The sequence below is a fragment of the Chlorocebus sabaeus genome, chromosome 6, assembly GCF_047675955.1.
Source record: "Chlorocebus sabaeus isolate Y175 chromosome 6, mChlSab1.0.hap1, whole genome shotgun sequence".
NCBI lineage: Eukaryota > Metazoa > Chordata > Mammalia > Primates > Cercopithecidae > Chlorocebus > Chlorocebus sabaeus.
In genome coordinates, this window is record NC_132909.1 from 52044757 (window position 1) to 52066346 (window position 21590).

The 21590-nt window shown below is 51.1% G+C and overlaps 1 protein-coding gene across 4 annotated transcripts in view; it reads right to left on the minus strand.

Annotated features, from left to right (window-relative positions):
- SLC44A2 (solute carrier family 44 member 2 (CTL2 blood group)) overlaps positions 1 to 21590 on the minus strand; it is a 48173-nt gene that overhangs the window by 14184 nt on the left and 12399 nt on the right. For 2 of the 4 annotated variants that reach the window (XM_073016957.1, XM_073016955.1), the window contains exons 2-10: positions 8165 to 8213; positions 6671 to 6744; positions 6436 to 6520; positions 2701 to 2785; positions 2458 to 2568; positions 2308 to 2368; positions 2094 to 2217; positions 1894 to 1977; positions 1689 to 1801 (exon numbers count right to left, since the gene is read on the minus strand). In XM_073016957.1, the coding sequence (XP_072873058.1) occupies positions 1689 to 1801; positions 1894 to 1977; positions 2094 to 2217; positions 2308 to 2368; positions 2458 to 2568; positions 2701 to 2785; positions 6436 to 6520; positions 6671 to 6744; positions 8165 to 8213 (786 nt within the window). Of the gene's footprint in view, positions 1 to 1688; positions 1802 to 1893; positions 1978 to 2093; positions 2218 to 2307; positions 2369 to 2457; positions 2569 to 2700; positions 2786 to 6435; positions 6521 to 6670; positions 6745 to 8164; positions 8214 to 8792; positions 8925 to 21590 lie in introns of those variants that run through there. The other 2 variants (XM_073016956.1, XM_073016958.1) reach the window with 2 other exon arrangements.

Genomic DNA, 21590 nt, shown 5'->3' on the forward strand with positions numbered 1-21590 from the left:
GCCAAGGCTGTGCCACTGCACTTCAGCCTGGGCGACCGAGACTCTGTCTCAAAAAAAAACAAAAAACAACAACAACAAAAAACTCAAAAACAACAAAAGTCCAAAATATGAAGCACTGTTTTGTTGAGCACAATATTGTGCCTCTGGATTCCATAGGCCTGAACTAAACAGGCCCCTACACATATTTTATCTGCACATTACCTCCTTGTCATTTAGTTTGCGAACTAGAAATATAAATTACCCTCATTTTACAGAGAAAGAAACTGAAGCAGGCCAGGCATGGTGGTTCATGCCTATAATCCTAGCACTTTGGGGGGCTGAAGTGGACAGATCGCCTGAGGTCGGGAATTCGAGACCAGCCTGACCAACATGGAGAAACCCCATCTCTACTAAAAATACAAAATTAGCCGGGTGTGGAGGTGCATGCCTGTAATCCCAACTACTCAGTAGGCTGAGGCAGGAGAATCGCTTGAACCCAGGAGGCGGAGGTTGCAGTGAACCAAGATCACGCCATTGCACTCCAGCCTGGGCGACAAGAACGAAACTCCATCTCAAAAAAAAAAGAAAGAGGCCAGGCACGGTGGCTCACGCCTGTAGTCCCAGCACTTTCGGAGGCAGAGGCAGGTGGATCACGAGGTCAGGAGATTGAGACCATCCTGGCTAACACGGTGAAACCCCGTCTCTACTAAAAATTCAAAAAATTAGCCGGGCATGGTGGCGGGTGCCTGTAGTCCCAGCTACTTGGGAGGCTGAGGCAGGGGAATGGCTTGAGCCTGGGAGGCAGAGCTTGCAGTGAGCAGAGATCGCGCCACTACACTCCAGCCTGGGCGATAGAGTGAGACTAGGTCTCAAATAAAAATAAAAAAAAAAAAAGAGGCCGGGCGCGGTGGCTCAAGCCTGTAATCCCAGCACTTTGGGAGGCCGAGACGGGCGGATCACGAGGTCAGGAGATCAAGACCATCCTGGCTAACCTGGTGAAACCCCGTCTCTAGTAAAAAATACAAAAAAATAGCTGGGCGAGGTGGCGAGCGTCTGTAGCCCCAGCTACTCGGGAGGCTGAGGCAGGAGAATGGCGTGAACCCGGGAGGCAGAGCTTGCAGTGAGCCGAGATCCGGCCACTGCACTCCAGCCTGGGTGACAGAGTGAGACTCCGTCTCAACAAAAAAAAAAGAAATTGAAGCACAGTTAGGTTGAGGCACTTGCCCAAGGAATTGGCAAAGCCAGGATTTGAACCTCTGCTATTCTGGTACCATAGTATGCATCCTTAACTACAGCGCTGAGACATTTTTTCTTTTTCTTTTTTTTTGAGACGGAGTTTCGCTCTTGTTGCCCAGGCTGGAGTGCAATGGCGTGAACTCGGCTCACTGCAACCTCCGCCTCCCAGGTTCAAGCGATTCTCCTGCCTCAGCCTCCCTAGTAGCTGGGATTACAGGTATATACTACCATGCCCAGCTAATTTTGTATTTTAAGTAGAGATGGGGTTTCTCCATGTTGGTCAGGCTGGTCTCGAACTCCTGACCTCAGTGATCTGCCCGCTTTGGCCTCCCAAAGTGCTGGGATTACAGGTGTGAGCCACCGCACCCAGCCTGACATTTTCTTTTTTTTTCCCTGATGGGCCATTTCCATGGGAAAGGGCAGGGCAGTGTGCAGATTCAGGAAAGAGGAGTCACGGGGAGGGGGTAACGTACCGTAGCCCAGCACCAGAATCACCATAATGATCATCACCCAGACCATAATACCAGCCAGGAAGCGGAGCAGGATGATGAACAGGAGGCTCATTGCCATAGCAATGACCAGGCCTCTGGGGAAAAGAAAATGGTCATGAACAGACTCCACCCCCAGCCAGGCCTAGAAGGGGCAGCCAGGGGAGAGGCCCCTTCCCTCCTGACTTACATGATAATCCAATACCAAGAGACGGTGTAATCTTCAAATATGCGCATGGCGAGTTGCCGTGCCTCTAGGACTCCATTGGCTTTCCTGGGGGAAGGAGACCGAGGCTCAGATCAGACCCTCTTCTGTGATCAGGTCAACCCCAGGGGATGCCTGTCCCACCCAGGAAAGTGCGACCCGGTGTGGTGCGCCAATCTCCTCACTTAGCGCCCTCCACCAGGTCTGTGACGTTTTTCCGGGAGCCATGCCCATCCTCATAAGTCGTCTCATTGCCCACCATCAGGACACCCTTGTGGGCGTGGATGGCGGGGAAGCATCTCCGGGCCACTGCATGGAGCAGAGGATGGGACCAGTCAGGCTGAGCCTCTGCACAGCCTCCCCGTCCCCACCTGAGTCTCCTGGGATCCCCTGACTCACAGGGTTTGCTGGGGATGAGGACAGCAGGGCAGTCACCATCTCGAAGCACCTCAGCCACTCCCTGCCAAGAGAGATGGAGGGAGGTGAGTCCCCAAGGCTAGTATACTGCCGCTGCCCATACCTGGGCTCTCAGGACAGTCTACAACTCACTTTATTGTCCTTGAAGCCAGGAACACAGAACTGCTTATAGTACTCAAAGTCCCGGGAGCTGCGAGCATTCAGGTATGTGAGGTAGCGGTCGGGGCATTTTTCCACGCAGATCTGGGAGGGGAGAAGGAAGGCATTGGGTGGGGTTGGGACAGACCACTCAGGACAGAGGTCCCAGCCCACATTCACAGGGGGAAAAGGATGGAAAGTGGGGAGAGGAAAAAGGGAATGGTGGGGACAGGTTACCTGGGGAGTGGGACATTGGAATTCCAGCAGAACCAGGGGGCTGGCACATTTCACAATGTTGAAATAAAACAAGTAGGGTTTGTTCCTGGAGTTGGAGAAGGGAGAATGGAAACTGTTAAGACTTCTTCTTCTTCTTTTTTTTTTTTTTTTGACGAAATCTCGCTCTTGTTGCCCAGGATGGAGTGCAATGGCACGATCTTGGCTCACTGCAACCTCCGCCTCCTGGGTTCAAACGATTCTCCTGCCTCAGCCTCCCGAGTAGCTGGGATTACAGGTGCCCGCTTCCAAGCCTGGCTAATTCTGTATTTTTAGTAGAGATGGGGTTTCAACCATGTTGGCCAGGCTGGTCTCAAACTCCTGACCTCAGGTGATCCACCTGCCTTGGCCTCCCAAAGTGTTGGGATTATGGGTGTGAGCCACCATGCCCAACCTGTTAAGACTTCTTAACCACCCTATAGTAAACTTTATTTCATTTATTTATTTTTTAAAGACAGAGTCTCGCTCTGTCGCCCAGGCTGGAGTTGCAGTGGCACAATCTCGGCTCACTGCAAGCTCCGCCTCCCGGGTTCAAGCAATTCTTCTGCCTCAGCCTCCTGAGTAGCTGGGACTACAGGTGCCTGCCATGATGCCCGGCTAATTTTTGTATTTTTAGTAGAGACGTGGTATTACTGTGTTAGCCAGGATGGTCTCAAACTCCTGACCTCAGGTGATCCACCCGCCTCGACCTCCCAAAGTATTGAGTGTATATGCATAAGTCCCTGTGCCCAGCCTCTTTTTTTTGTTTTTTTTTTGAGACAGTCTTTCTCTGTTGCCCAGGCTGGTGAGCAGTGGCACAATCTTGGCTCACTGCAGCCTCTAGTGATCCTGGGCTCAAGTGATCCTCCACCTCATCCTCCTGAGCACCTGGGACTACAGACGTGTGCAACCACACCTGGCTAATTTTTTGTATTTTTGGTAGTGACAGAGTTTCACCATGTTGCCCAGGCTGGCATCAAGCAATCCTCCTCCCTAAGTACTGGGATTACAGGCATGAGCCACCGTGCCCGGACTGTTGTTTCCTTTAAGATATTTTCTGTGACTGGGCATGTTAGCTCACATCTGTAATCCCAGCACTTTGGGAGGCCAAGGCAGGTGGATCACCTGAGGTCAGGAGTTCGAGACCAGCCTGGCCAACATAGAGAAACCACATCTCTGCTAAAAACACAAAAAAATTAGCTGGGTGTGGTGGCGGGCACCTGTAATCCCAGTTACTTAGGAGGCTGAGGCAGGAGAATTGCTTGAACCTGGGTGGCAGAGGTTGCAGTGAGCCAAGATTGCACCATTGCACTCCAGGCTGGGCGACAGAGTTAGACTCTGTCTCAAAAAGAAAAAAAAAAGATGGGTTGGGCATGGTGGCTCACACCTGTAATCCCAGCACTTTGGGAGGCCGAGGCGGGCGGATCACGAGGTCAGGAGATCGAGATCATCCTGGCTAACACGGTGAAACCCCGTCTCTACAAAAATACAAAAAAAAATTAGCCGGGTGTGGTGGCGGGCACCTGTAGTCCCAGCTACTCGGGAGGCTGAGGCAGGAGAATGGCACGAACCCGGGAGGTGGAGCTTGCAGTGAGCCGAGATGGTGCCACTGCATTCCAGCCTGGGTGACAGAGCGAGACTCCGTCTCAAAAAAAAAAAGGTATTTTATATAGGGCCAGGCAGGGTGACTTAGGCCTGTCTTGTGCCAGCACTTTCGAAGGCCCAGGTGGCAAGATTGCTTGAGCCCAGGAGTTCCAGGCTGTAGCGAGCTATGATCCTGCCACTGGCTGACAGAGTGAGATACTATGTCAAAATAATAATAATAATAATAGTAATAATAATAATAGGCTGGGTGTGGTTGCTCACACCTGTAATCCCAGCAGTTTGGGAAGCCAAGGCAGGCAGATAACCTGAGGTCAAGAGTTCGAGACCAGCCTGACCAATATGCTAAAACCCTATCTCTACTAAAAACACAAAAATTAGCCAGGCATGGTGGCATGTGCCTGTAATCCCAGCTACTCGGGAGGCTGAGACAGGAGAATCACTTGAACCTGGGAGATGGAGGTTGTAGTGAGCCGAGATTGCGCCATTGCACTCTAGCCTGGGTAATAAGAGCGAAATCCGTTTCACAATAATAATAATAATAATAATAATAATAATTTAAAAACTGCAGCATCAGCAACTCTATGCCAGGTGCCATTCTTTTTTTTTTTTTGGAGATGGAGTCTTGCTCTGTTGCCCAGGCTGGAGTGCAGTGGCATGATCTCAGCTCACTACAACCTCTGCTTCCCAAGTTCAAGCAATTCTTCTGCCTCAGCCTCCCGAGTAGCCGGGATTACAGGCACATACCACAATGCCCAGATAATTTTTTTGTATTTTTAGTAGAGACGGGGTTTCACCATGTTGGCCAGGCTGGTCTTGATCCTCCCACCTCAGCCTCCCAAAGTACTGGGATTATAGGTGTGAGTCACCATGCCCAGCGATGCCAGGTGGCATTCTAAGCTCTGTACATGTATTGGCACATCTAACCATCAAAATAGCCCCATGAGGGTGGGACCGTTATGATCCTCATTTTAGAGATGGGGAAAACGAGGTTCAGAGAGATTGAGACACCTGCCCTAGGTCACAGAGCCAGGAAGTGATGCCACTCAGGCTGTGCTTGCTCTGTTGTCTCACCTGTTCATCACCACCTGATGTCTGATCCAGGACTGTCCCCTCTCAGTCTCTCCCGCCCTTAAAATGTGCGCTGCCAGAGAACAGGATGCTTACTATCTCATTTAGAGCTGTGTGTCCCCAAGGACTAGACTAGTGGCTGAGGGTAATGGAACTTTTATCAGTACTTGTTTTCTTGTTGTTTTGCTGAGACCAGGTCTCGCTCTGTCGTCCAGGCTGGAGTTCAATGGTACAATCAAACCTTACTGCAGCCTTGGCCTACCAGCTCAAGCGATCCTCCCACCTCAGCCTGCTGGGTAGCTGGGACCAGAGGGGCGCCCCCACCACGTCCACCTAATTTTTGTTTGCTTTTTTTTTTTTTTTGAGACAGAGTCTTGCTCCATCGCCCAGGCTGTAGTACAGTGGCACGATCTCACTCACTGCAAGCTCCGCCTCCCGGGTTCACTCCATTCTCCTGCCTCAGCCTCCTGAGTAGCTGGGATTACAGGTGCCCGCCACCACGCCCGGCTAATTTTTTGTATTTTTTTTTTTTTTAGTAGAGTCGGGGTTTCACCGTGTTGGCCAGGATGGTCTCGATCTCCTGAACCCATGATTTGCCCGCCTTGGCCTACCAAAGTGCTGGGATTACAGGCGTGAGCCACCGCGCCCGGCTGTTTGTCTGTTTTGAGACTGAGTCTCGCTCTGTCCCCCAGGCTAAAGTGCAGTGGTGTGATCTCAGCTCACTGCAACCTCTGCCTCCTGGGTTCAAGTGATTCTCCTGCCTCAGCCTCCCAAGTAGCTGGGATTACAGGCGTGTGCCACCATGCTCGGCTAATTTTTGTATTTTTAGTAGAGACAGGGTTTCGCCATGTTGGCCAGGCTGGTCTTGAACTCCTGGCCTAAAGCAATACTCCTGCCCCGGCCTCCCAAAGTGTTGGAATTTCGGGCGTGAGTCACTGCGCCCAGCCTGTAAGCACTTGTTAACTAGACTTAGGGAGATGGGGAACGCCTAGAACCTTCTGCCCCCTCCTCCCTAGCACCCCCCCAGGCCCCAAGGAGTCAACTCACTCGTTTTTTGTGCCCTTCTGCCCACAGAACTCGCCCCGGCTATCAGTAGGGTAGATCACCTTTCGAGGGTCTCCATGAGTCCAGGCTGTGGAAAGATCCAGGGATACTGAGACACTACCACTCCTGAGATCCAGCTGTGTTCCCACTCCTGAGATCCAGCCGTGTTCCCACTCCAGAGGCTATGGCTGCCTCCGCCCACCCTGGAACTCCAAGTCCTGCCCCGTTCTCTACTCACCTATAATGCCCACAGCCACGTAGCCCACAATGGCCAGGAGCAGGAATACACAGCATATGACGTCTGTGCAGCCCCTGGGGAGCAGAGGGGCAGCGTTTGGAGAAGCCTTGGTGCCATGTGCACCATGGGCCCATCTGTCGTCTGCAAACACCCTCATCCATGTATTATTTGGACAAATTTTCCTGAGTGGTTTGAATGTCGTACCAAAGGCACATGCATTTTTATTTTTATTTCATTTCATTTTTTAATTTTGTGCAACAGAGTCTCACTCTGTCATCCAGGCTGGAGGACAGTGGCACGATCATAGCTCACTACCGCCTCGAACTCCTGGGCTCAAGTGATCCTCCTGCCTCAGCTTCCCAAGTAGTTGAGACTACAGGTGCACACCACCATACATTTTTTTAAATTTATATATATTCTGTAGAGATAAGGTCTAGCTATGTTGCCCAAGCTAGTCTTTTTTTTTTTTTTTTTTTTTTTTTTGAGAGGGAGTCTCACTCTGTTGCCCAGGCTGGAGTGCAGTGGCACGATCTCAGCTTACTGCAACCTCTACCTCCCAGGTTCAAGCAATTCTCCTGCCTCAGTTTCCCAAGTAGCTGGGATTATAGGTCCCCGCCACCACGCCCGGCTAATTCTTGTATTTTTAGTAGAGACAGGGTTTCACCATGTTGGTCAGGCTGGTCTTGATCTCCTGACCTCAAGTGATCCACCTACCTTGGCCTCCCAAAGTGCTGGTATTACAGGTGTGAGCCACCGTGCCTGGCTGCATTTTATTTTTTTGTTATTATTTTTTCGAGACAGAGTTTCACTCTTGTCGTCCAGGCCGGAGTACTGTAGAGCAGTCTCAGTTTACTGCAACCTCCACCCCCCAGGTTCAAGTGATTCTCCTGCCTCAGTCTCCTGAATAGCCTCTGAGTAGTCACAGCTACTTAGGAGGCTGAGACAGGAGAAGCGCTTGAACCGGGAGGGGAAGGTTGCAGTGAGCTGAGTTTGCACCACTCCACCCTGGGTGACAGAATGAGACTCTATCTCAAAAATAAATAAATAAACAAAAAATACGAACATGGTAAAAATTAAATCCAGGCCAGATGTGGTGACTCACACCTGTAATCCCAGCACTTTGGGAGGCCAAGGCAGGTGGATCGCTTTGAGCCCAAGAGATCGAGAACAGCATGGGCAACACAGCGAAACATCTCCGCTAAAATTACAACAACAACAAAAAATTAGCCGGGCGCACGCCTGTAATCCCAGCTACTCGGGAGAATCAGGTGGTAGAACTGCTTAAACCTGGGAGGTGAAAGTTGCAGTGAGCCGAGATCGTGCCACTGCACTCCAGCCTGGCGACAGAGCAAGACTCCGTCTCAAACAAACAAAACAAGTTTCAAATATTTGTCACCAGTCTGTTGGAGAACAGATCGGGGGTGGGGGTGTGTGAAGAGACAGGGATTGGGGTAGTATTAGCAGGGAGAACCCTCCAAAACCCAAAGCCCTTACCTATTGTAAATAGGTCCTTTGAAAGTGGGATCATACTTCTGCGGCGTTCCTGAAAGTCAAAAAGATTGATGGGGTTGGAGACCTGAACCAAGACAGGGCTGGGAGAGCGCCCCCCTCCCAAAAGCCCCTAGGGGTGTCTTTGCCTCGGCAAGAATGAATTTCAGAGATCTGTGGAATTTTCTGCCTCACCCACCTCCAGGTGACCACACCCAAGCCCCCAGTTCTGGCAGGCCAGGACAGGGGAGGAAGGAGGAATCACTAATTGTGAACAAATTTATTAACTGGCGGCCACCCACTGGTAAGAGGGCTGAAATGGTGGCCACCAGGGAACTAGGTGGAGACGGGGAAGGTCTGAGATGGGATAGGGGGAAGGGGGCGCTGGCAGCAGTGCCAGGCAGAGGGCTACAGGGGCAGGTCCTTTGGGTGGGGGAGAGTAAGGAGGGTCGTCTGCGAGGCTCCGGGGGAAAAGTGGGGTAAGGGGGGCTGGCTGATGGTAGGGAGGCTCCAGGCGCAGATTCGCAATTGCGCTCCCCCTCCAGCCCCCTTCCCTGCGCCCCATGTCCTCTCGAGGCCCCCACCGAGGGGCCGAGGGGTCGGCCTGGGGCTGCGGGCGGGGGTCGCTGCCTACCGTGTTTCCCGTAGTAGTGGGGCCGCTCGTCCCCCATTCCTGCAGGCGACCAGCCCCGGCGGCCGCCCGCGCTCTCTCCCGCGCCCCCTGGGCCCTCCCGAGTCTGGAGGGAGGCACTGACCGCGCGACTGGCGGCGGCTCCTCCCAGCACAGCGCCAGGCGGGGCGGCCCAAACCGGTCAGACCGGCCCAAGCTGGGCAGCTGCCCAGACTGTGGGACCCGGGAGGGCGCGGGCGGGGCGGCAGCTGCTCCCGCCACTCACCGGCCGGCCGGATTTAGCCCTCCCCGCCCCCACCCGAGAACCCTGCGGCTTCACCCCGGGAACACCCCGCCACCGGGCGACACCGCCCAAAACCCCTAGCCACCCTGAAAGAGCGTTTCTGTGGCTCCGTTTTGCAGGTGTGGAAACTGAGGCACTGGGAGGGAAAACGGCCCACGGCCCAAACCCAGACAACCAACTGTGGAGTGTTGGGGCTGAAAACTTCTCCAACCTGTGCAGGAAATGAGTTTTCTTTTTGTCTGCTTTTTTTTTTTTTTTTTTTTTTTGAGACAGGATCTCCCTCGGTTGCCCAGGCTGGAGTGCAGTGGTGCAATCACAGCTCATGGCAGTCTAAACTTCCCGTCTCAAGCCATCCTCCTGACTCAGCCTCCCGAGTTAGTGGGGCTACAGGTGCTCTACTGCACTCGGCTAATTTTTAATTTTTTTTGTAGAGATGGGATCTTGCTATGTTGCTCAGGCTCATCTTTAACTCCTGGACTCGTGGGCTCCTCCCACCGTGGCCCCCCAAATTGCACTACTGGGCCTGGCCTTAGAACAAGCATTTATTCAGCCCTTAGTGGGTACAGGCCTTGGGCGGGGCACCACATACAGTGAGGAACCAGAGAGACCCAATCTCCACCCTTTTGAAGCCCACATCCTCCTGGGTCGCCCTTAATTCAAATGCTCCTTCTGCACCCTCTGAACTAGAAGATACTTAAAAAGGCCTTATCTTCCCTAAGCCTCAGTTTCCTCAACTGCAAAATGAGGCTAAAATATGAAACCAAAACTGACCTCGAAGAGAAGGCATAGGCCAGGCACGGTGGCTCATGCCTGTAATCCCAGCACTCTGGGAGGCTGAGGTGGGTGGATCACCGGCAATCAGGGGTTCGAAACCAGCCCGGCCAACATGGCAAAACCCCTTCTCTACTAAAAATACAAACATTAGCCAGTGTGGTGGCACATGCCTGTAATCCCAGCTACTTGGGAAACTGAGGCAGGATAATCGCTTAAACCCAGGAGGTGGAGGTTGTAATGAGCCAAGATCACCTCACTGCACTTCAACCTGGGGGACAGAGTGAGACTCTGTCTCAAAAAAAAAAAAAAGAAAAAAGAAAATAGGCTGGGCGTCGTGGCTCACTCCTGTAATCCCAGCAATTTGGGAGGCCAAGGTGGGCAGATCGTGAGGTCAAGAGATCAAGACCATCCTGGCTAACTTGGTGAAACCCCATCTCTACGAAAAATACAAAAATTAGCTGGGCATGGTGGTGCGCACCTGTAGTCCCAGCTACTTGGGAGGCTGAGGCAGCAGAATCACTTGAACCCAGGAGGCGGATGTTGCAATGAGCCAAGATTGCGCCACTGCACTCCAGCCTGGGTGACAGAGCAAGGCTCTGTCTCAAAAAATTAATTAATTAATTAATTAATTAAATTAAAAAACAATCTAAAAAAAGAAAAACACTGCATAGATCAGGCATGGCATACCAGGGGTATACACTTAGTATCAGGGTTCACAGTTGGCAATAGGTATGCTGTATGATCACTGTAATGGTGTTCAATCAACATAGGGGTACAGAGCAGGTATGGGGTGCCGCAAGTATGGGGCATATGGTCAGAGAAGCCACAGGTAACATGGATGTATATAATTATCACAGAGGCACTTAATCTGTTTGTGGGTGTATAGTAGGGGTGAAGGGTATACAGTTTGTGTGAGGTATACAGCCATCATGGGTGTATACTATGGGAGTATACCAGCATGGTACAGCTGGCTGCACCCCCCATGCCTACTGTATACCCCCATGCCTACTGTATACCCCTACACCAACTTTCCACCCACATGCCGATTATATACTCCTTTGCGTACTAAAACTGGTCTCACTGGTTGGGTGCTATGGCTCATGCCTATAATCCCAGCACTTAGAGAGGCCAATGTGGACAGACTGCCTGAGGTCAAGAGTTCGAGACCAGTCTGGTCAACATGGTGAAATCCTGTCTCTACTAAAAATACAAAAATATTAGCCGGGCATAGTGATGTGGGCCTGTAATCCCAGCTACTCGGGAGGATGAGGCAGGGGAATTGCTTGGGCCAGGGAGGTAGAGGTTGAGGGAGCCGAGATTGCACCACCGCACTCCAACCTGTGCTACAGAGTGAGACTCTGTCTCAAAAAACAAATAAAAATTAAAAAATAAAATACAACTGGTCTCACTGTATCTCCCAACTTTTGTGTGTGTGTGTGTTTTGAGACAGAGTCTTTCACCCAGGCTGAAGTTCAGTAGCGTAATCTCGACTCACTGCAACCTCCACCTCCCGGGTTCAAGCAATTCTCCTGTCTCAGCCTCCAGAGTACCTGGGATTACAGGCGCGTGCCATAACACCCGGCTAATTTTTGTATTTTTAGTAGAGACGGTGTTTCACCATGTTGGCCAGAATGGTCTCAAAACTCCTGATCTCAGGTGATCCACCCACCTTGGCCTCCCAAAGTGCTGGGATTACAGGCATGAGCCACTGAGCGCAGCCAGTATCTCCCAACTTTGAGGCTGCTTGTGAATTTATTTATTTGTATTATTATTATTTTTAAAAATAGAGATGGGCTGGGCGCGGTGGCTCACGCCTGTAATCCCAGCACCGTGGAAGGCCAAGGCGGGCAGATCATCTGAGGTCAGGAGTTCAAGACCGGCCTAGCCAACATGGCAAAACCTTGTCTGTACTAAAAATACAGAAATTAGCTAGGCGTGGTGGTGGGCACCTGTAATTCCGGATACTGGGGAGGCTGAAGTAGGAGAATTGTTTGAACCTGGGAGGTGGAGGTTGCAATGAGCCGAGATTATGCCACTGTACTCCAGCCTGGGCGACAGAGCGAGACTCTGTCTCAAAAAACATAAAATACAATACAATAAAAATAGAGACAGGATCTCACTGTGTTACCCAGGCTAGTCTCAAACTCCTGGCCTTAAGCAGTCCTCCCACCTCAGCCTCCCAAAGTGCCGGGATTGCAGGCATGCACCGTGCCGCAACCTGCCCCTCCTTGAATATTTATAGATATTTATAGTGCAGCCGATTATTTGGTTAACATGTGTTATACAGGAGGCATGGAGGTATCCTCAGCAGGAATATACATTTAGTGTTGGGAGTACACAGACAGCATGAGGTTATACAGTCAGCGTGATCATATACAGTTGGTGTCCAATAATTGTTGCTGCTGCCTTAGACTCTAGGACTCGCAGGCAGGATTCTGGTCACTAACTCAGCTTATCCTTAAAAAGGCTCCCTCTCAGCCGGGCATGGTGGCTCACGCCTGTAATTCCAGCACTTTGGGAGGCCGAGACGGGCGGATCACGAGGTCAGGAGATCGAGACCATCCTGGCTAACACGGTGAAACCCCGTCTCTACTAAAAATACACAAAATTAGCCGGGCGTGTTGGCAGGAGCCTGTAGTCCCAGCTACTCGGGAGGCTGAGGCAGGAGAATGGCGTGAATCCGGGAGGCAGAGCTTGCAGTAAGCTGAGATCGCACCACTGCACTCCAGCCTGGGCGACAGAGCGAGACTCAGTCTCAAAAAAAAAAAAAAAAAAAAAAAAAAAAGGCACCTTCCTCCTAGTTGCCTCCAGCAGAGGGGCCCTGTCTAAACACCTGAACCACAGGCGAGGCCCGAGGCACCAACTCATGCCCTGGGGTGACCCAGACTCCGAAAGAAGCCCTGTGGTTCCCTGTGGTTCTCCAAGTCTCTGGCAGCCCAAAGGCTAGCTGGTCCCACCCTACCCATTCCAAGCAGCGGACAAAGAGAGTGAGCCACAGGCCTCTTCTGTTCCCAACTACACGGGGTGCCCTGGGGACATTTTATTCAGGTCCCACCCACCAGTTTCACACTGAGGAATCCTAAAAATTGAGCCCTCAGGAAACCCTTGTCTCTGAGCTGCACACCCATATGACATCTGTCTCCCCCCAACACATGTGGGCATCTCATACTCAGTGCGGCGGCACCCAAGCTTTTTTTTTTTTTTTTGAGACACAGTCTCCCTCTGTCACCCAGGCTGGAGTGTAGTGGGGCAATCTCGGCTCACTGCAAGCTCCACCTCCCGGGTTCACGCCATTCTCCTGCCTCAGCCTCCCGTGTAGCTGGGACTACAGGCGCCCGCCACCTCACCTGGCTAATTTTTTGTATTTTTAGTAGAGACGGCGTTTCACCATGTTAGCCAGGATGGTCTCGATCTCCTGTCCTTGTGATCCACCCGTCTCGGCCTCCCAAAGTGCTGGGATTACAGGCGTGAGCCACTGCACCCGGCCGCTTTTTTGTTTTTAAGACAGGGTCTCACTCTGTCACCCAGGCTGGAGTGCAATGGCACAATCACAGATCACTGTGGCTTTGACCTCCTGGGCTCAAGCGATCCTCCCACCTCAGCCTCCAGAGTAGCTGGGACCACAGGCATGCACCACCACACACAGGTAATTTTTTGTATTTTTAGTGGAGACAGGGTCTCACAATGTTGCCCAGGCTGGTCTAGAACTCCTGGCCTCAGGGATCCTTCCAACTGAGCCTCCCAAAGTGCTGTAATTATAAGTGTGAGCCACCGCGCCTGGCCTGCCCAAGCCTCTGATTATCCAGTGACTCAGCTCCATCCTCCCACGTGCTCCGGCCAGGAACCTGGGCTACCTCTCTGCTTGCCTTCAGAGCTATCCAGAATCCAACCTCTTCTCACCTGCTCCTCAAGCACCCACCCTTTCACACAGCCCTGTGATCTCCCGCCTGGACCAACACAGACACTTTCTATTGTGCCTATAGCGGCCAGAGACATCCGTGCACACGTAAGTCAGGGCACATCCCTGCTCTGCTCAGAAACCTCCATGGTTCCCACCTCATTCTGAGGAAAAAGCCCAACTCTTTGCCACAGCCCACAAGGCCCTGCGTGATCTGCCCTATCACCTTCCTGCCCTCACCCGCTTCCTCTCTCTCCATGGCTTACTCTGTTCCAGCCTCACTGGCCTCCTGGGTACGTCCCACACTCGGCAGGCATGGTCCGACCTCAGGGCCTTTGCACTAGCTGCTCGGTCCCTCTGCTTCGAATGCTCTTCTCCCAGACGTCCATACAAACTCCACTGCTTTCAGGCCTCACCTGAAATACCACCTTGACAGGGCGTGGTGGCTCACACCTGTCATTCCTAGCACTTTGGGAGGCTAAGACAAGCAGATCACTGGAGGCCAGTAGCTCGAGACCAGCCTGGGCAACACTGTGAAACCCCATCTCTATTAAAAGTACAAAAATGAGCCGGGTGAGGCCAGGTGCAGTGGCTCACGCCTATAATCCCAGCACTTTGGGAGGCCGAGGTGGGTGGATCACCTGAGGTCAGGAGTTCGAGACCAGCCTGGCCAACATGGAGAAACCCCATTTCCACTAATACAAAAATGAGCCGGGCAAGGTGGCACATGCCTGTAATCCCAGCTACTTGGGAGGCTGAGGCACAAGAATCGCTTGAACCTGGGAGGTGGAGGTTGCAGTGAGCCGAGATCGTGCCATTGCACTCCAGCCTGGGCAACAAGAGCGAAATTCTGTCTCAAAACTAAATAAATAAATAAAATAAAAAATTAGCCAGGTGTGGTGACACATACCTGCACTCCCAGCAACTTGGGAGGTGGAGGTGGGAGGATCACCTGAGACCAAGAGGTCGAGGCTGCAGTGAGCCAAGATCCTGGCACTGCACTCCAGCCAGGGTGACAAAGCAAGACTCCATTAAAAAAAAAAAAACCCACGGCCGGGCGCAGTGGCTCACGCCTGTAATCCCAGCACTTCGGGAGGCCGAGGCGGGCAGATCATGAGGTCAGGAGATCGAGACCATCCTGGCTAACATGGTGAAACCCCGTCTCTACTAAAAATACAAAAAAAATTAGCTGGGCGTGGTGGCGGCGCCTGTAGTTCCAGCCACTCGGGAGGCTGAGGCAGGAGAATGGCGTGAACCTGGGAGGCGGAGCTTGCAGCGAGCTGAGATCGCGCCACTGCACTCCAGCCTGGGCGACAGAGCGAGACTCCGTCTCAAAAATAAATAAATAGGCCGGGTGTGGTGGCTCAAGCCTGTAATCCCAGCACTTTGGGAGGCTGAGACGGGCGGATCACGAGGTCAGGAGATCGAGACCATCCTGGCTAACACAGTGAAACCCCGTCTCTACTAAAAAATACAAAAAACTAGCTGGGCGAGGTGGCGGGCGCCTGTAGTCCCAGCTACTCGGGAGGCCGAGGCAGGAGAATGGCGTAAACCCGGGAGGCGGAGTTTGCAGTGAGCTGAGATCCGGCCACTGCACTCCAGCGTGGGTGACAGACCAAGACTCCGTCTCAAAAAAAAAATAAAATAAAATAAAATAAATAAATAAATAACCCACGCACACACAAAAAACCCACCATCCCTTTCCTCTCAGTCCTATGACCTTTTCTTTTCTTTCATTTTTTTTTCTTTTTTTTCTTTTTTGAGACAGAGTCTCACTCTGTTGCCCAGGCTGGAGTGCAGTGGTGGCATCTCAGCTCACTGCAACCTCTGCCTCCCAGGTTCAAGCAGTTCTCCTGCCTCAGGCTCCCAAGTAGCTGGGACTACAGGCACATACCACTGTGCCTGTTTAATTTTTGTATTTTTAGTAGTAGAGACAGGCTTTCACTACGTTGGCGAGGCTGGTCTCGAACTCCTGACCTCAAGTGATCTGCCCACCTGAGCCTCCCACAGTGCTGGGATTACAGGCGTGAGCCACTATACCTGGTCCCTATGACTTTCTGTTTGTTGTTATTATCAAATAGAGTCTTGCTTCATCACTCAGCCTGGAATGCAGTGGAGCAATCATAGCTCACTGAAGCCTAAACCTCCTGGGCTCAAGTGATTTTCTCACTCAGCCTCCCAAGTAGCTGTGACTATAGGCACGCACCACCATGCCTGCCTAATTTTAAAATTTTTTGTAGAACAGGGTCTCGCTATGTTGCCCAAGGCTGGTCTCAAACTCCTGGGCCCAAGCCTTCCTCCCACCTTGGCCTCCCAAAGCCCTGGGATTACAGATGTGATAAATTTTGCTTCTTATCACCATCTGACACGTTACATATTTACTTATTGATTGTTAATTATCTACCCTCTTGCCTATTGCCTGCATAAGGACAGGGACTTATGTGTCTTTCATTCAGGCTGCGTCCCCATTATACAGCATAGCACCTGGCATAAAAGAGACATTTAATAAGTGTTTGTTGAATGAATAGCCACAATATATAATCCATGTATATAGAGTGAACACTGAAAATAAAAACGCAGCCTAGAATTTCCCAAGGGTATGTATTTTAAAAATTAATTTGTGCAACCTCTTCCTCCCAGGTTCAAGTGATTCTTCTGCCTCAGCCCCCCCGAGTAACTGGGATTACAGGAGCACACCACTATGCCAGGCTAATTTTTGTATTTTTAGTAGAGACAGGGTTTCACTATGTTCACTAGGCTGGTCTCAAACTCCCGACCTCAGGTGATCTGCCCACCTCAGCTTCCCAAGATGCTGGGATTACAGGCACGAGGGATCACAGTGCCTGGGATTTTTTTTTTTTTTTTTTTTTCAGACAAAGCCTCACTCTGTTGCCCAGGCTGGAGTGTGGTGGCACAATCTTGGCTCACTGCAACCTCCACCTCCTGGGCTCAAGTGATCCTCCCACCTCAGCCTCTCAAGGAGCTAGGACTATAGGCATACACCACTGCACCCAGCTAATATTTTTTGGATTTTTCTGTAGAGACAGGATTTCACCATGTTGCCCAGGCTGGAGATTTGCAATTTTTTTTTTTTTTTTTTTTTGAGATGGAGTCTCGGTCTGTCACCCAGCGCAGAGTAGTGGCATGATCTCGGCTCACTGCAACCTCTGCCTCCTGGATTCAAGCGATCCTCCTGCCTCAGCCTCCCAAGTAGCTGGGACTACAGGCGCACGCCCCCATGCCTGGCTAATTTTTTGTATTTTAGTAGAGACGAGGTTTCAATGTGTTGCCCAGGCTAGTTGTGAACTCCTGAGCTCAGGCAATCCACCTGCCTCAGCCTCCGGAAGTGCTGGGATTACAGGTGTGACCCACTGCGTCCAGCGGATATTTACTAATTTTATACTTAAATGAATCTCAGGTCAGGTGTAGTGGCTGACGCCTGTAATCCCAACATTTGGCAAGAGAATTGCTTGGGTCCAGGAGTTCAACACTAGCCTGGGCAATATACTGAGACCTCGTCTCTACAATTTTTTTTTTTTTTTGTATTGCAAATCGAGCAGCCTCCCGAGCCAAAGTAGGCTCTGAGGCTCAAAAAAAAAAAAAAAACCCCAAAAAAACAAAAAAACAAAACAAAACAAAAAAACACTTTTTTTTTGAAACATGGTCTGGCTCTATTGCCCCCCAGGCTGGAGTGCAGTGTCACAATCTCTGCTCACTGCAACCTCTACCCGCTGGGGTCAAGCCAGTCTCCCTCAGCCTCCCAAGTGGCTGAAACTACAGACACATAACACCACACCCAGCTAATTTTTTGTATTTTTTGTAGGGACTGGGCTTTGCCATGTTGCCCAGGCTGGTCTCAAACTCATGAGTTCCAGCGATCCACCCGCTTCGGCTTCCCAAAGTGCTAGGATTACAGGTGTGAGCCACTGTGCCTGGCCAGAATTTTTTAAAATTAGCTGGGTATGATGTGCCTGTAGTCCCAGCTACTGGGGAAGCCTAGGGTGGGAGGATCACTTCAGCCCAGGAGGTTCAGGTTCAGGTTTCAGGGATCTGTGACTGTGACACTGCCCTCCAGCCCGGGTATCAGAGTGTAACATTGTCTCAAAAAAAAAAAAAAAAAAAAAGAATTGTATACATGATACACGTAGAATTTGCAGGGAAAGGATAAATTCTTTATTCAGTAGCCCTGAAGGTATACTAGGAAGAAAAGGCCGGGCATGTTGGCTCATGCCTGTAATCCTAGCACTTTGGGAGGCCGAAGCGGGCGGATTGCCTGAGCTCAGGAGTTCGAGACCAGCCTGGGCAACACGGTGAAACCTTGTCTCTACTAAAATACACAAAAAAATTAGCCAGGTGCGGCCGGGCATGGTGGCTCACGCCTGTGATCCCAGCACTTTGGGAGGCCAAGCCAGGCAGATCATGAGGTCAGGAAATGGAGACCATCCTGGCTAACATGGTGAAACCCCGTCTCTACTAAAAATACAAAAATTAGCCGGGCGTGGTAGCGGGCGCCTCTAGTCCCAGCTACTCGGGAGGCTGAGGCAGGAGAATGGCATGAACTAGGGAGGCAGAGCTTGCAGTGAGCCAAGATCGCACCACTGCACTCCAGCCTGGACGAGAGAGAGAATCCGTCTCAAAAAAAAAAAAAAAGAACAACAACAACAACAACAAGCTGGGCATGGTGGTCCATGCCTGTAGTCCCAGCTGTCAGGGAGACTGAGGTGGGAGGGTGACTGGAGCCCAGGAGTTACAGGCTGCAGTGAGCTGTGATGGCACCACTGCACTACAGCCTTGGCAACAGAGCAAGACCCGGTCTCTATGGTGGCTCTATGGTGGCTTTCCATGGTGGCTCTTTGAGATGGAGTCTTGCTCTCTCACCCAGGCTGGAGTGCAGTGGCACGATCTCAGCTCACTGCAACCTCTGCCTCCTGGGTTCAAGCGATTCTCCTGCCTCAGCCTCCTGAGTAGCTGGGACTACAGGTGCCCACCACCATGCCTGACTAGTTTTTGTAGTTTTAGTAGAGACAGGGTTTCACCATATTGGCCAGGCTGATCTTGAACTCCTGACCTCAGGTGATCTGCCCACCTCAGCCTCCCAATGTGCTAGGATTACAGGCGTGAGCTACCGTGCCCAGCCCTGGTCTCTAAAAACAAAAGTAAAAATATGGCCGGGTGCGGTGGCTCAAGCCTGTAATCCCAGCACTTTGGGAGGCCGAGACGGGCGGATCATGAGGTCAGGAGATCGAGACCATCCTGGCTAACACGGTGAAACCCCGTCTCTACTAAAAATACAAAAAACTAGCCGGGCGACGTGGCGGGCGCCTGTAGTCCCAGCTACTCGGGAGGCTGAGGCAGGAGAATGGCGTAAACCTGGGAGGCGGAGCTTGCAGTGAGCTGAGATCAGGCCATTGCACTCCAGCCTGGGCAACAGAGCGAGACTCCGCCTCAAAAAAAAAAAAAAAAAAAAAAAAGTAAAAATAGAGACTGGGCATGGTGGCTGAATTCTGTAACTCTAGCACTTTGGGAGGCCAAGGGGGGTGGATTACTTGAGTCCAGGAGATCAAGACTAGACTAAGCAACAGGCAAAACTTCATCTCTACAAAACAAGACAAAACAACAACAACAAAAAACAAAAATTAACGGGACGTGGTGGCATACCTTTGTAGTCCCAGCTACTTGGGAGGCTGAGGTGAGAAATCTTTGAGCTTGAGGAGACAGAGGTTGCAGAGGGCTCAGATTGCACCACTGCACTCCAGCCTGGGAAGCTGAATGAGACCCTGTCTTTTTCACTGTGTATGTTGAAACAGAGTTTCACTCTGCTTCAATCAATCGATCAATCAATAAAATAACAAAATGTTACATGGTTCACCTCATTTCATCCCTTTTTTTTTTTTTTTTTTTTTTTCCTTTGGAGACAGGGTCTCACCGTCACCCAGGCTGGAAAGCAGTGGCACCATCGTAGCTCACTGCAGCCTCAACCTCCCAGGCTCAAGTGATCCTTCACCTCAGCTGGGACTACAGGCACAAGCCACCATGCCCGGCTAATTTTTGTACTTTTGGTAGAGACAGGGTTTCGCTATGTTGCCCAGGCTGGTCTCTAAATCCTGGGCTCAGGCAATCCAGCTTTGGCTGCCCAAAGTGCTGGGATCACAGGTGTGAACCACCATGTCCAACCCACCTCATTTCATCTTTACAGCAACTTCTATCATTATCCCTATTTGACAGACAGATCAACTGAGGCCTAGAGAGAAAGAAGATGCCCATGGTGCGAAAGATTGCAATCAGCAGACCCAAGCTATCCAGCTCCCAAGTCAATGGACAGTTAACCTTCGAACAACACAGGTTTGAGCTTCATGGATCCCCTTAAACACAATTTTCTTCTGCCTCTGTTATCCCTGAGACAGCAAGACCAACCCCTTCCCTTCCTCTTCCTCCTCAGCTCACTCAATGTGAAGACTATCTTTTTTTTTGAGACAGAGTCTCCCTCTGTTGCCCAGGCTGGAGTACACTGGTGTGACCTCAGCTCACTGCAACTTCTGCCTCCCGGGCTTAAGCGATTCTTGTGCCTCAGCCTCTTGAGTAGCGGGGACTACAGGTGTGAGCCACCATGCCCAACTAACTTGTATTTTTAGTAGAAATGGGGTTTCACCATGTGGGCCAGGCTGGTCTCAAACTCCTGACCTCAAGTGATCCTCCCAGCTTGGCCTCCCAAAGTGCTGGGATTACAGGTGGCATGAGCCACTGCACCTGGCCCCTAATTTTATTTTTTAGTAGAGACAGGGTTTTCACCATGTTGGGCAGGCTGCTCTTGAAGTCCTGACCTCAAATGATCCACCTGCCTTGGGCTCCCGAAGTGCTGGGATTACAGGTGTGAGCCACCACACCTAGCCTCTGAAAACCTTTTTGATGATCCGCTTCCACTTAATGAATAATAGATGTATTTTCTTTTTCTTACATTTTAATATTTTTTCCATTAAAAGGAATGGCAAAAAAACGCAATTACTTTTGCACCAACTTAATAACATTTTCTTTTCTTCTTTTTTTTTTCTTTTTGAGACGGAGTCTCATTCTGTCGCCCAGGTTGGAGTGCAGTGGTGCAATCTTGGCTCACTGCAACCTCTACCTCCCGGGTTCAAGCGATTCTCCTGCCTCAGCCTCCCAAGTAGCTGGGATTACAGGTGCATACCACTATGCTTGGCTAATTTTTGTATTTTTAATAGAGATGTGGTTTCACCATGTTGGCCAGGTTGGTCTCAAACTCCTGACCTCCATGTTACCAGTAAGGCTAAGGGTCAACAGTAGGCTATCACTAATTAAGTTTTTAGGGAGTTATATGCAGGCCGGGCATGGTGGCTCACGCCTGCAATCCCAGCATTTTGGGAGGCTAAGGTGGGAGGATCTCTTGAGGCCAGGAGTTCGAGGCCAGCCTGACCAACAGATCACAACCCTGTCTCTACAAAAAGTTAAGGCATATACAGATTTCTAATTTCACAGGGGGTCAGTGCCCCTCACACCCATGTGGTTTGAGGGTCAACTGCATTATTTCCTATGGTTGCTGTAACAAGACACCTTGGTGGCTTAAAAAACACAAATTTATGGCTGGGCGCGGTGGCTCATGCCTGTAATCCCTGCACTTTGGGAGGCCAAGGCAAGTGGATCACCTAAGGTCAGGAACTTGAGACCAGCCTGGCCAACATGGTGAAACCCCATCTCTACTAAAAATACAAAAACTTAGCTGGGCGTGGTGGCGTGTGCCTGTAATCCCAGCTACTCAGGAGGCTGAGGCAGGAGAATCGCTTGAAATCAGGAGGCAGAAGTTGCAGTGAGCTGAGATCGCACCACTGCA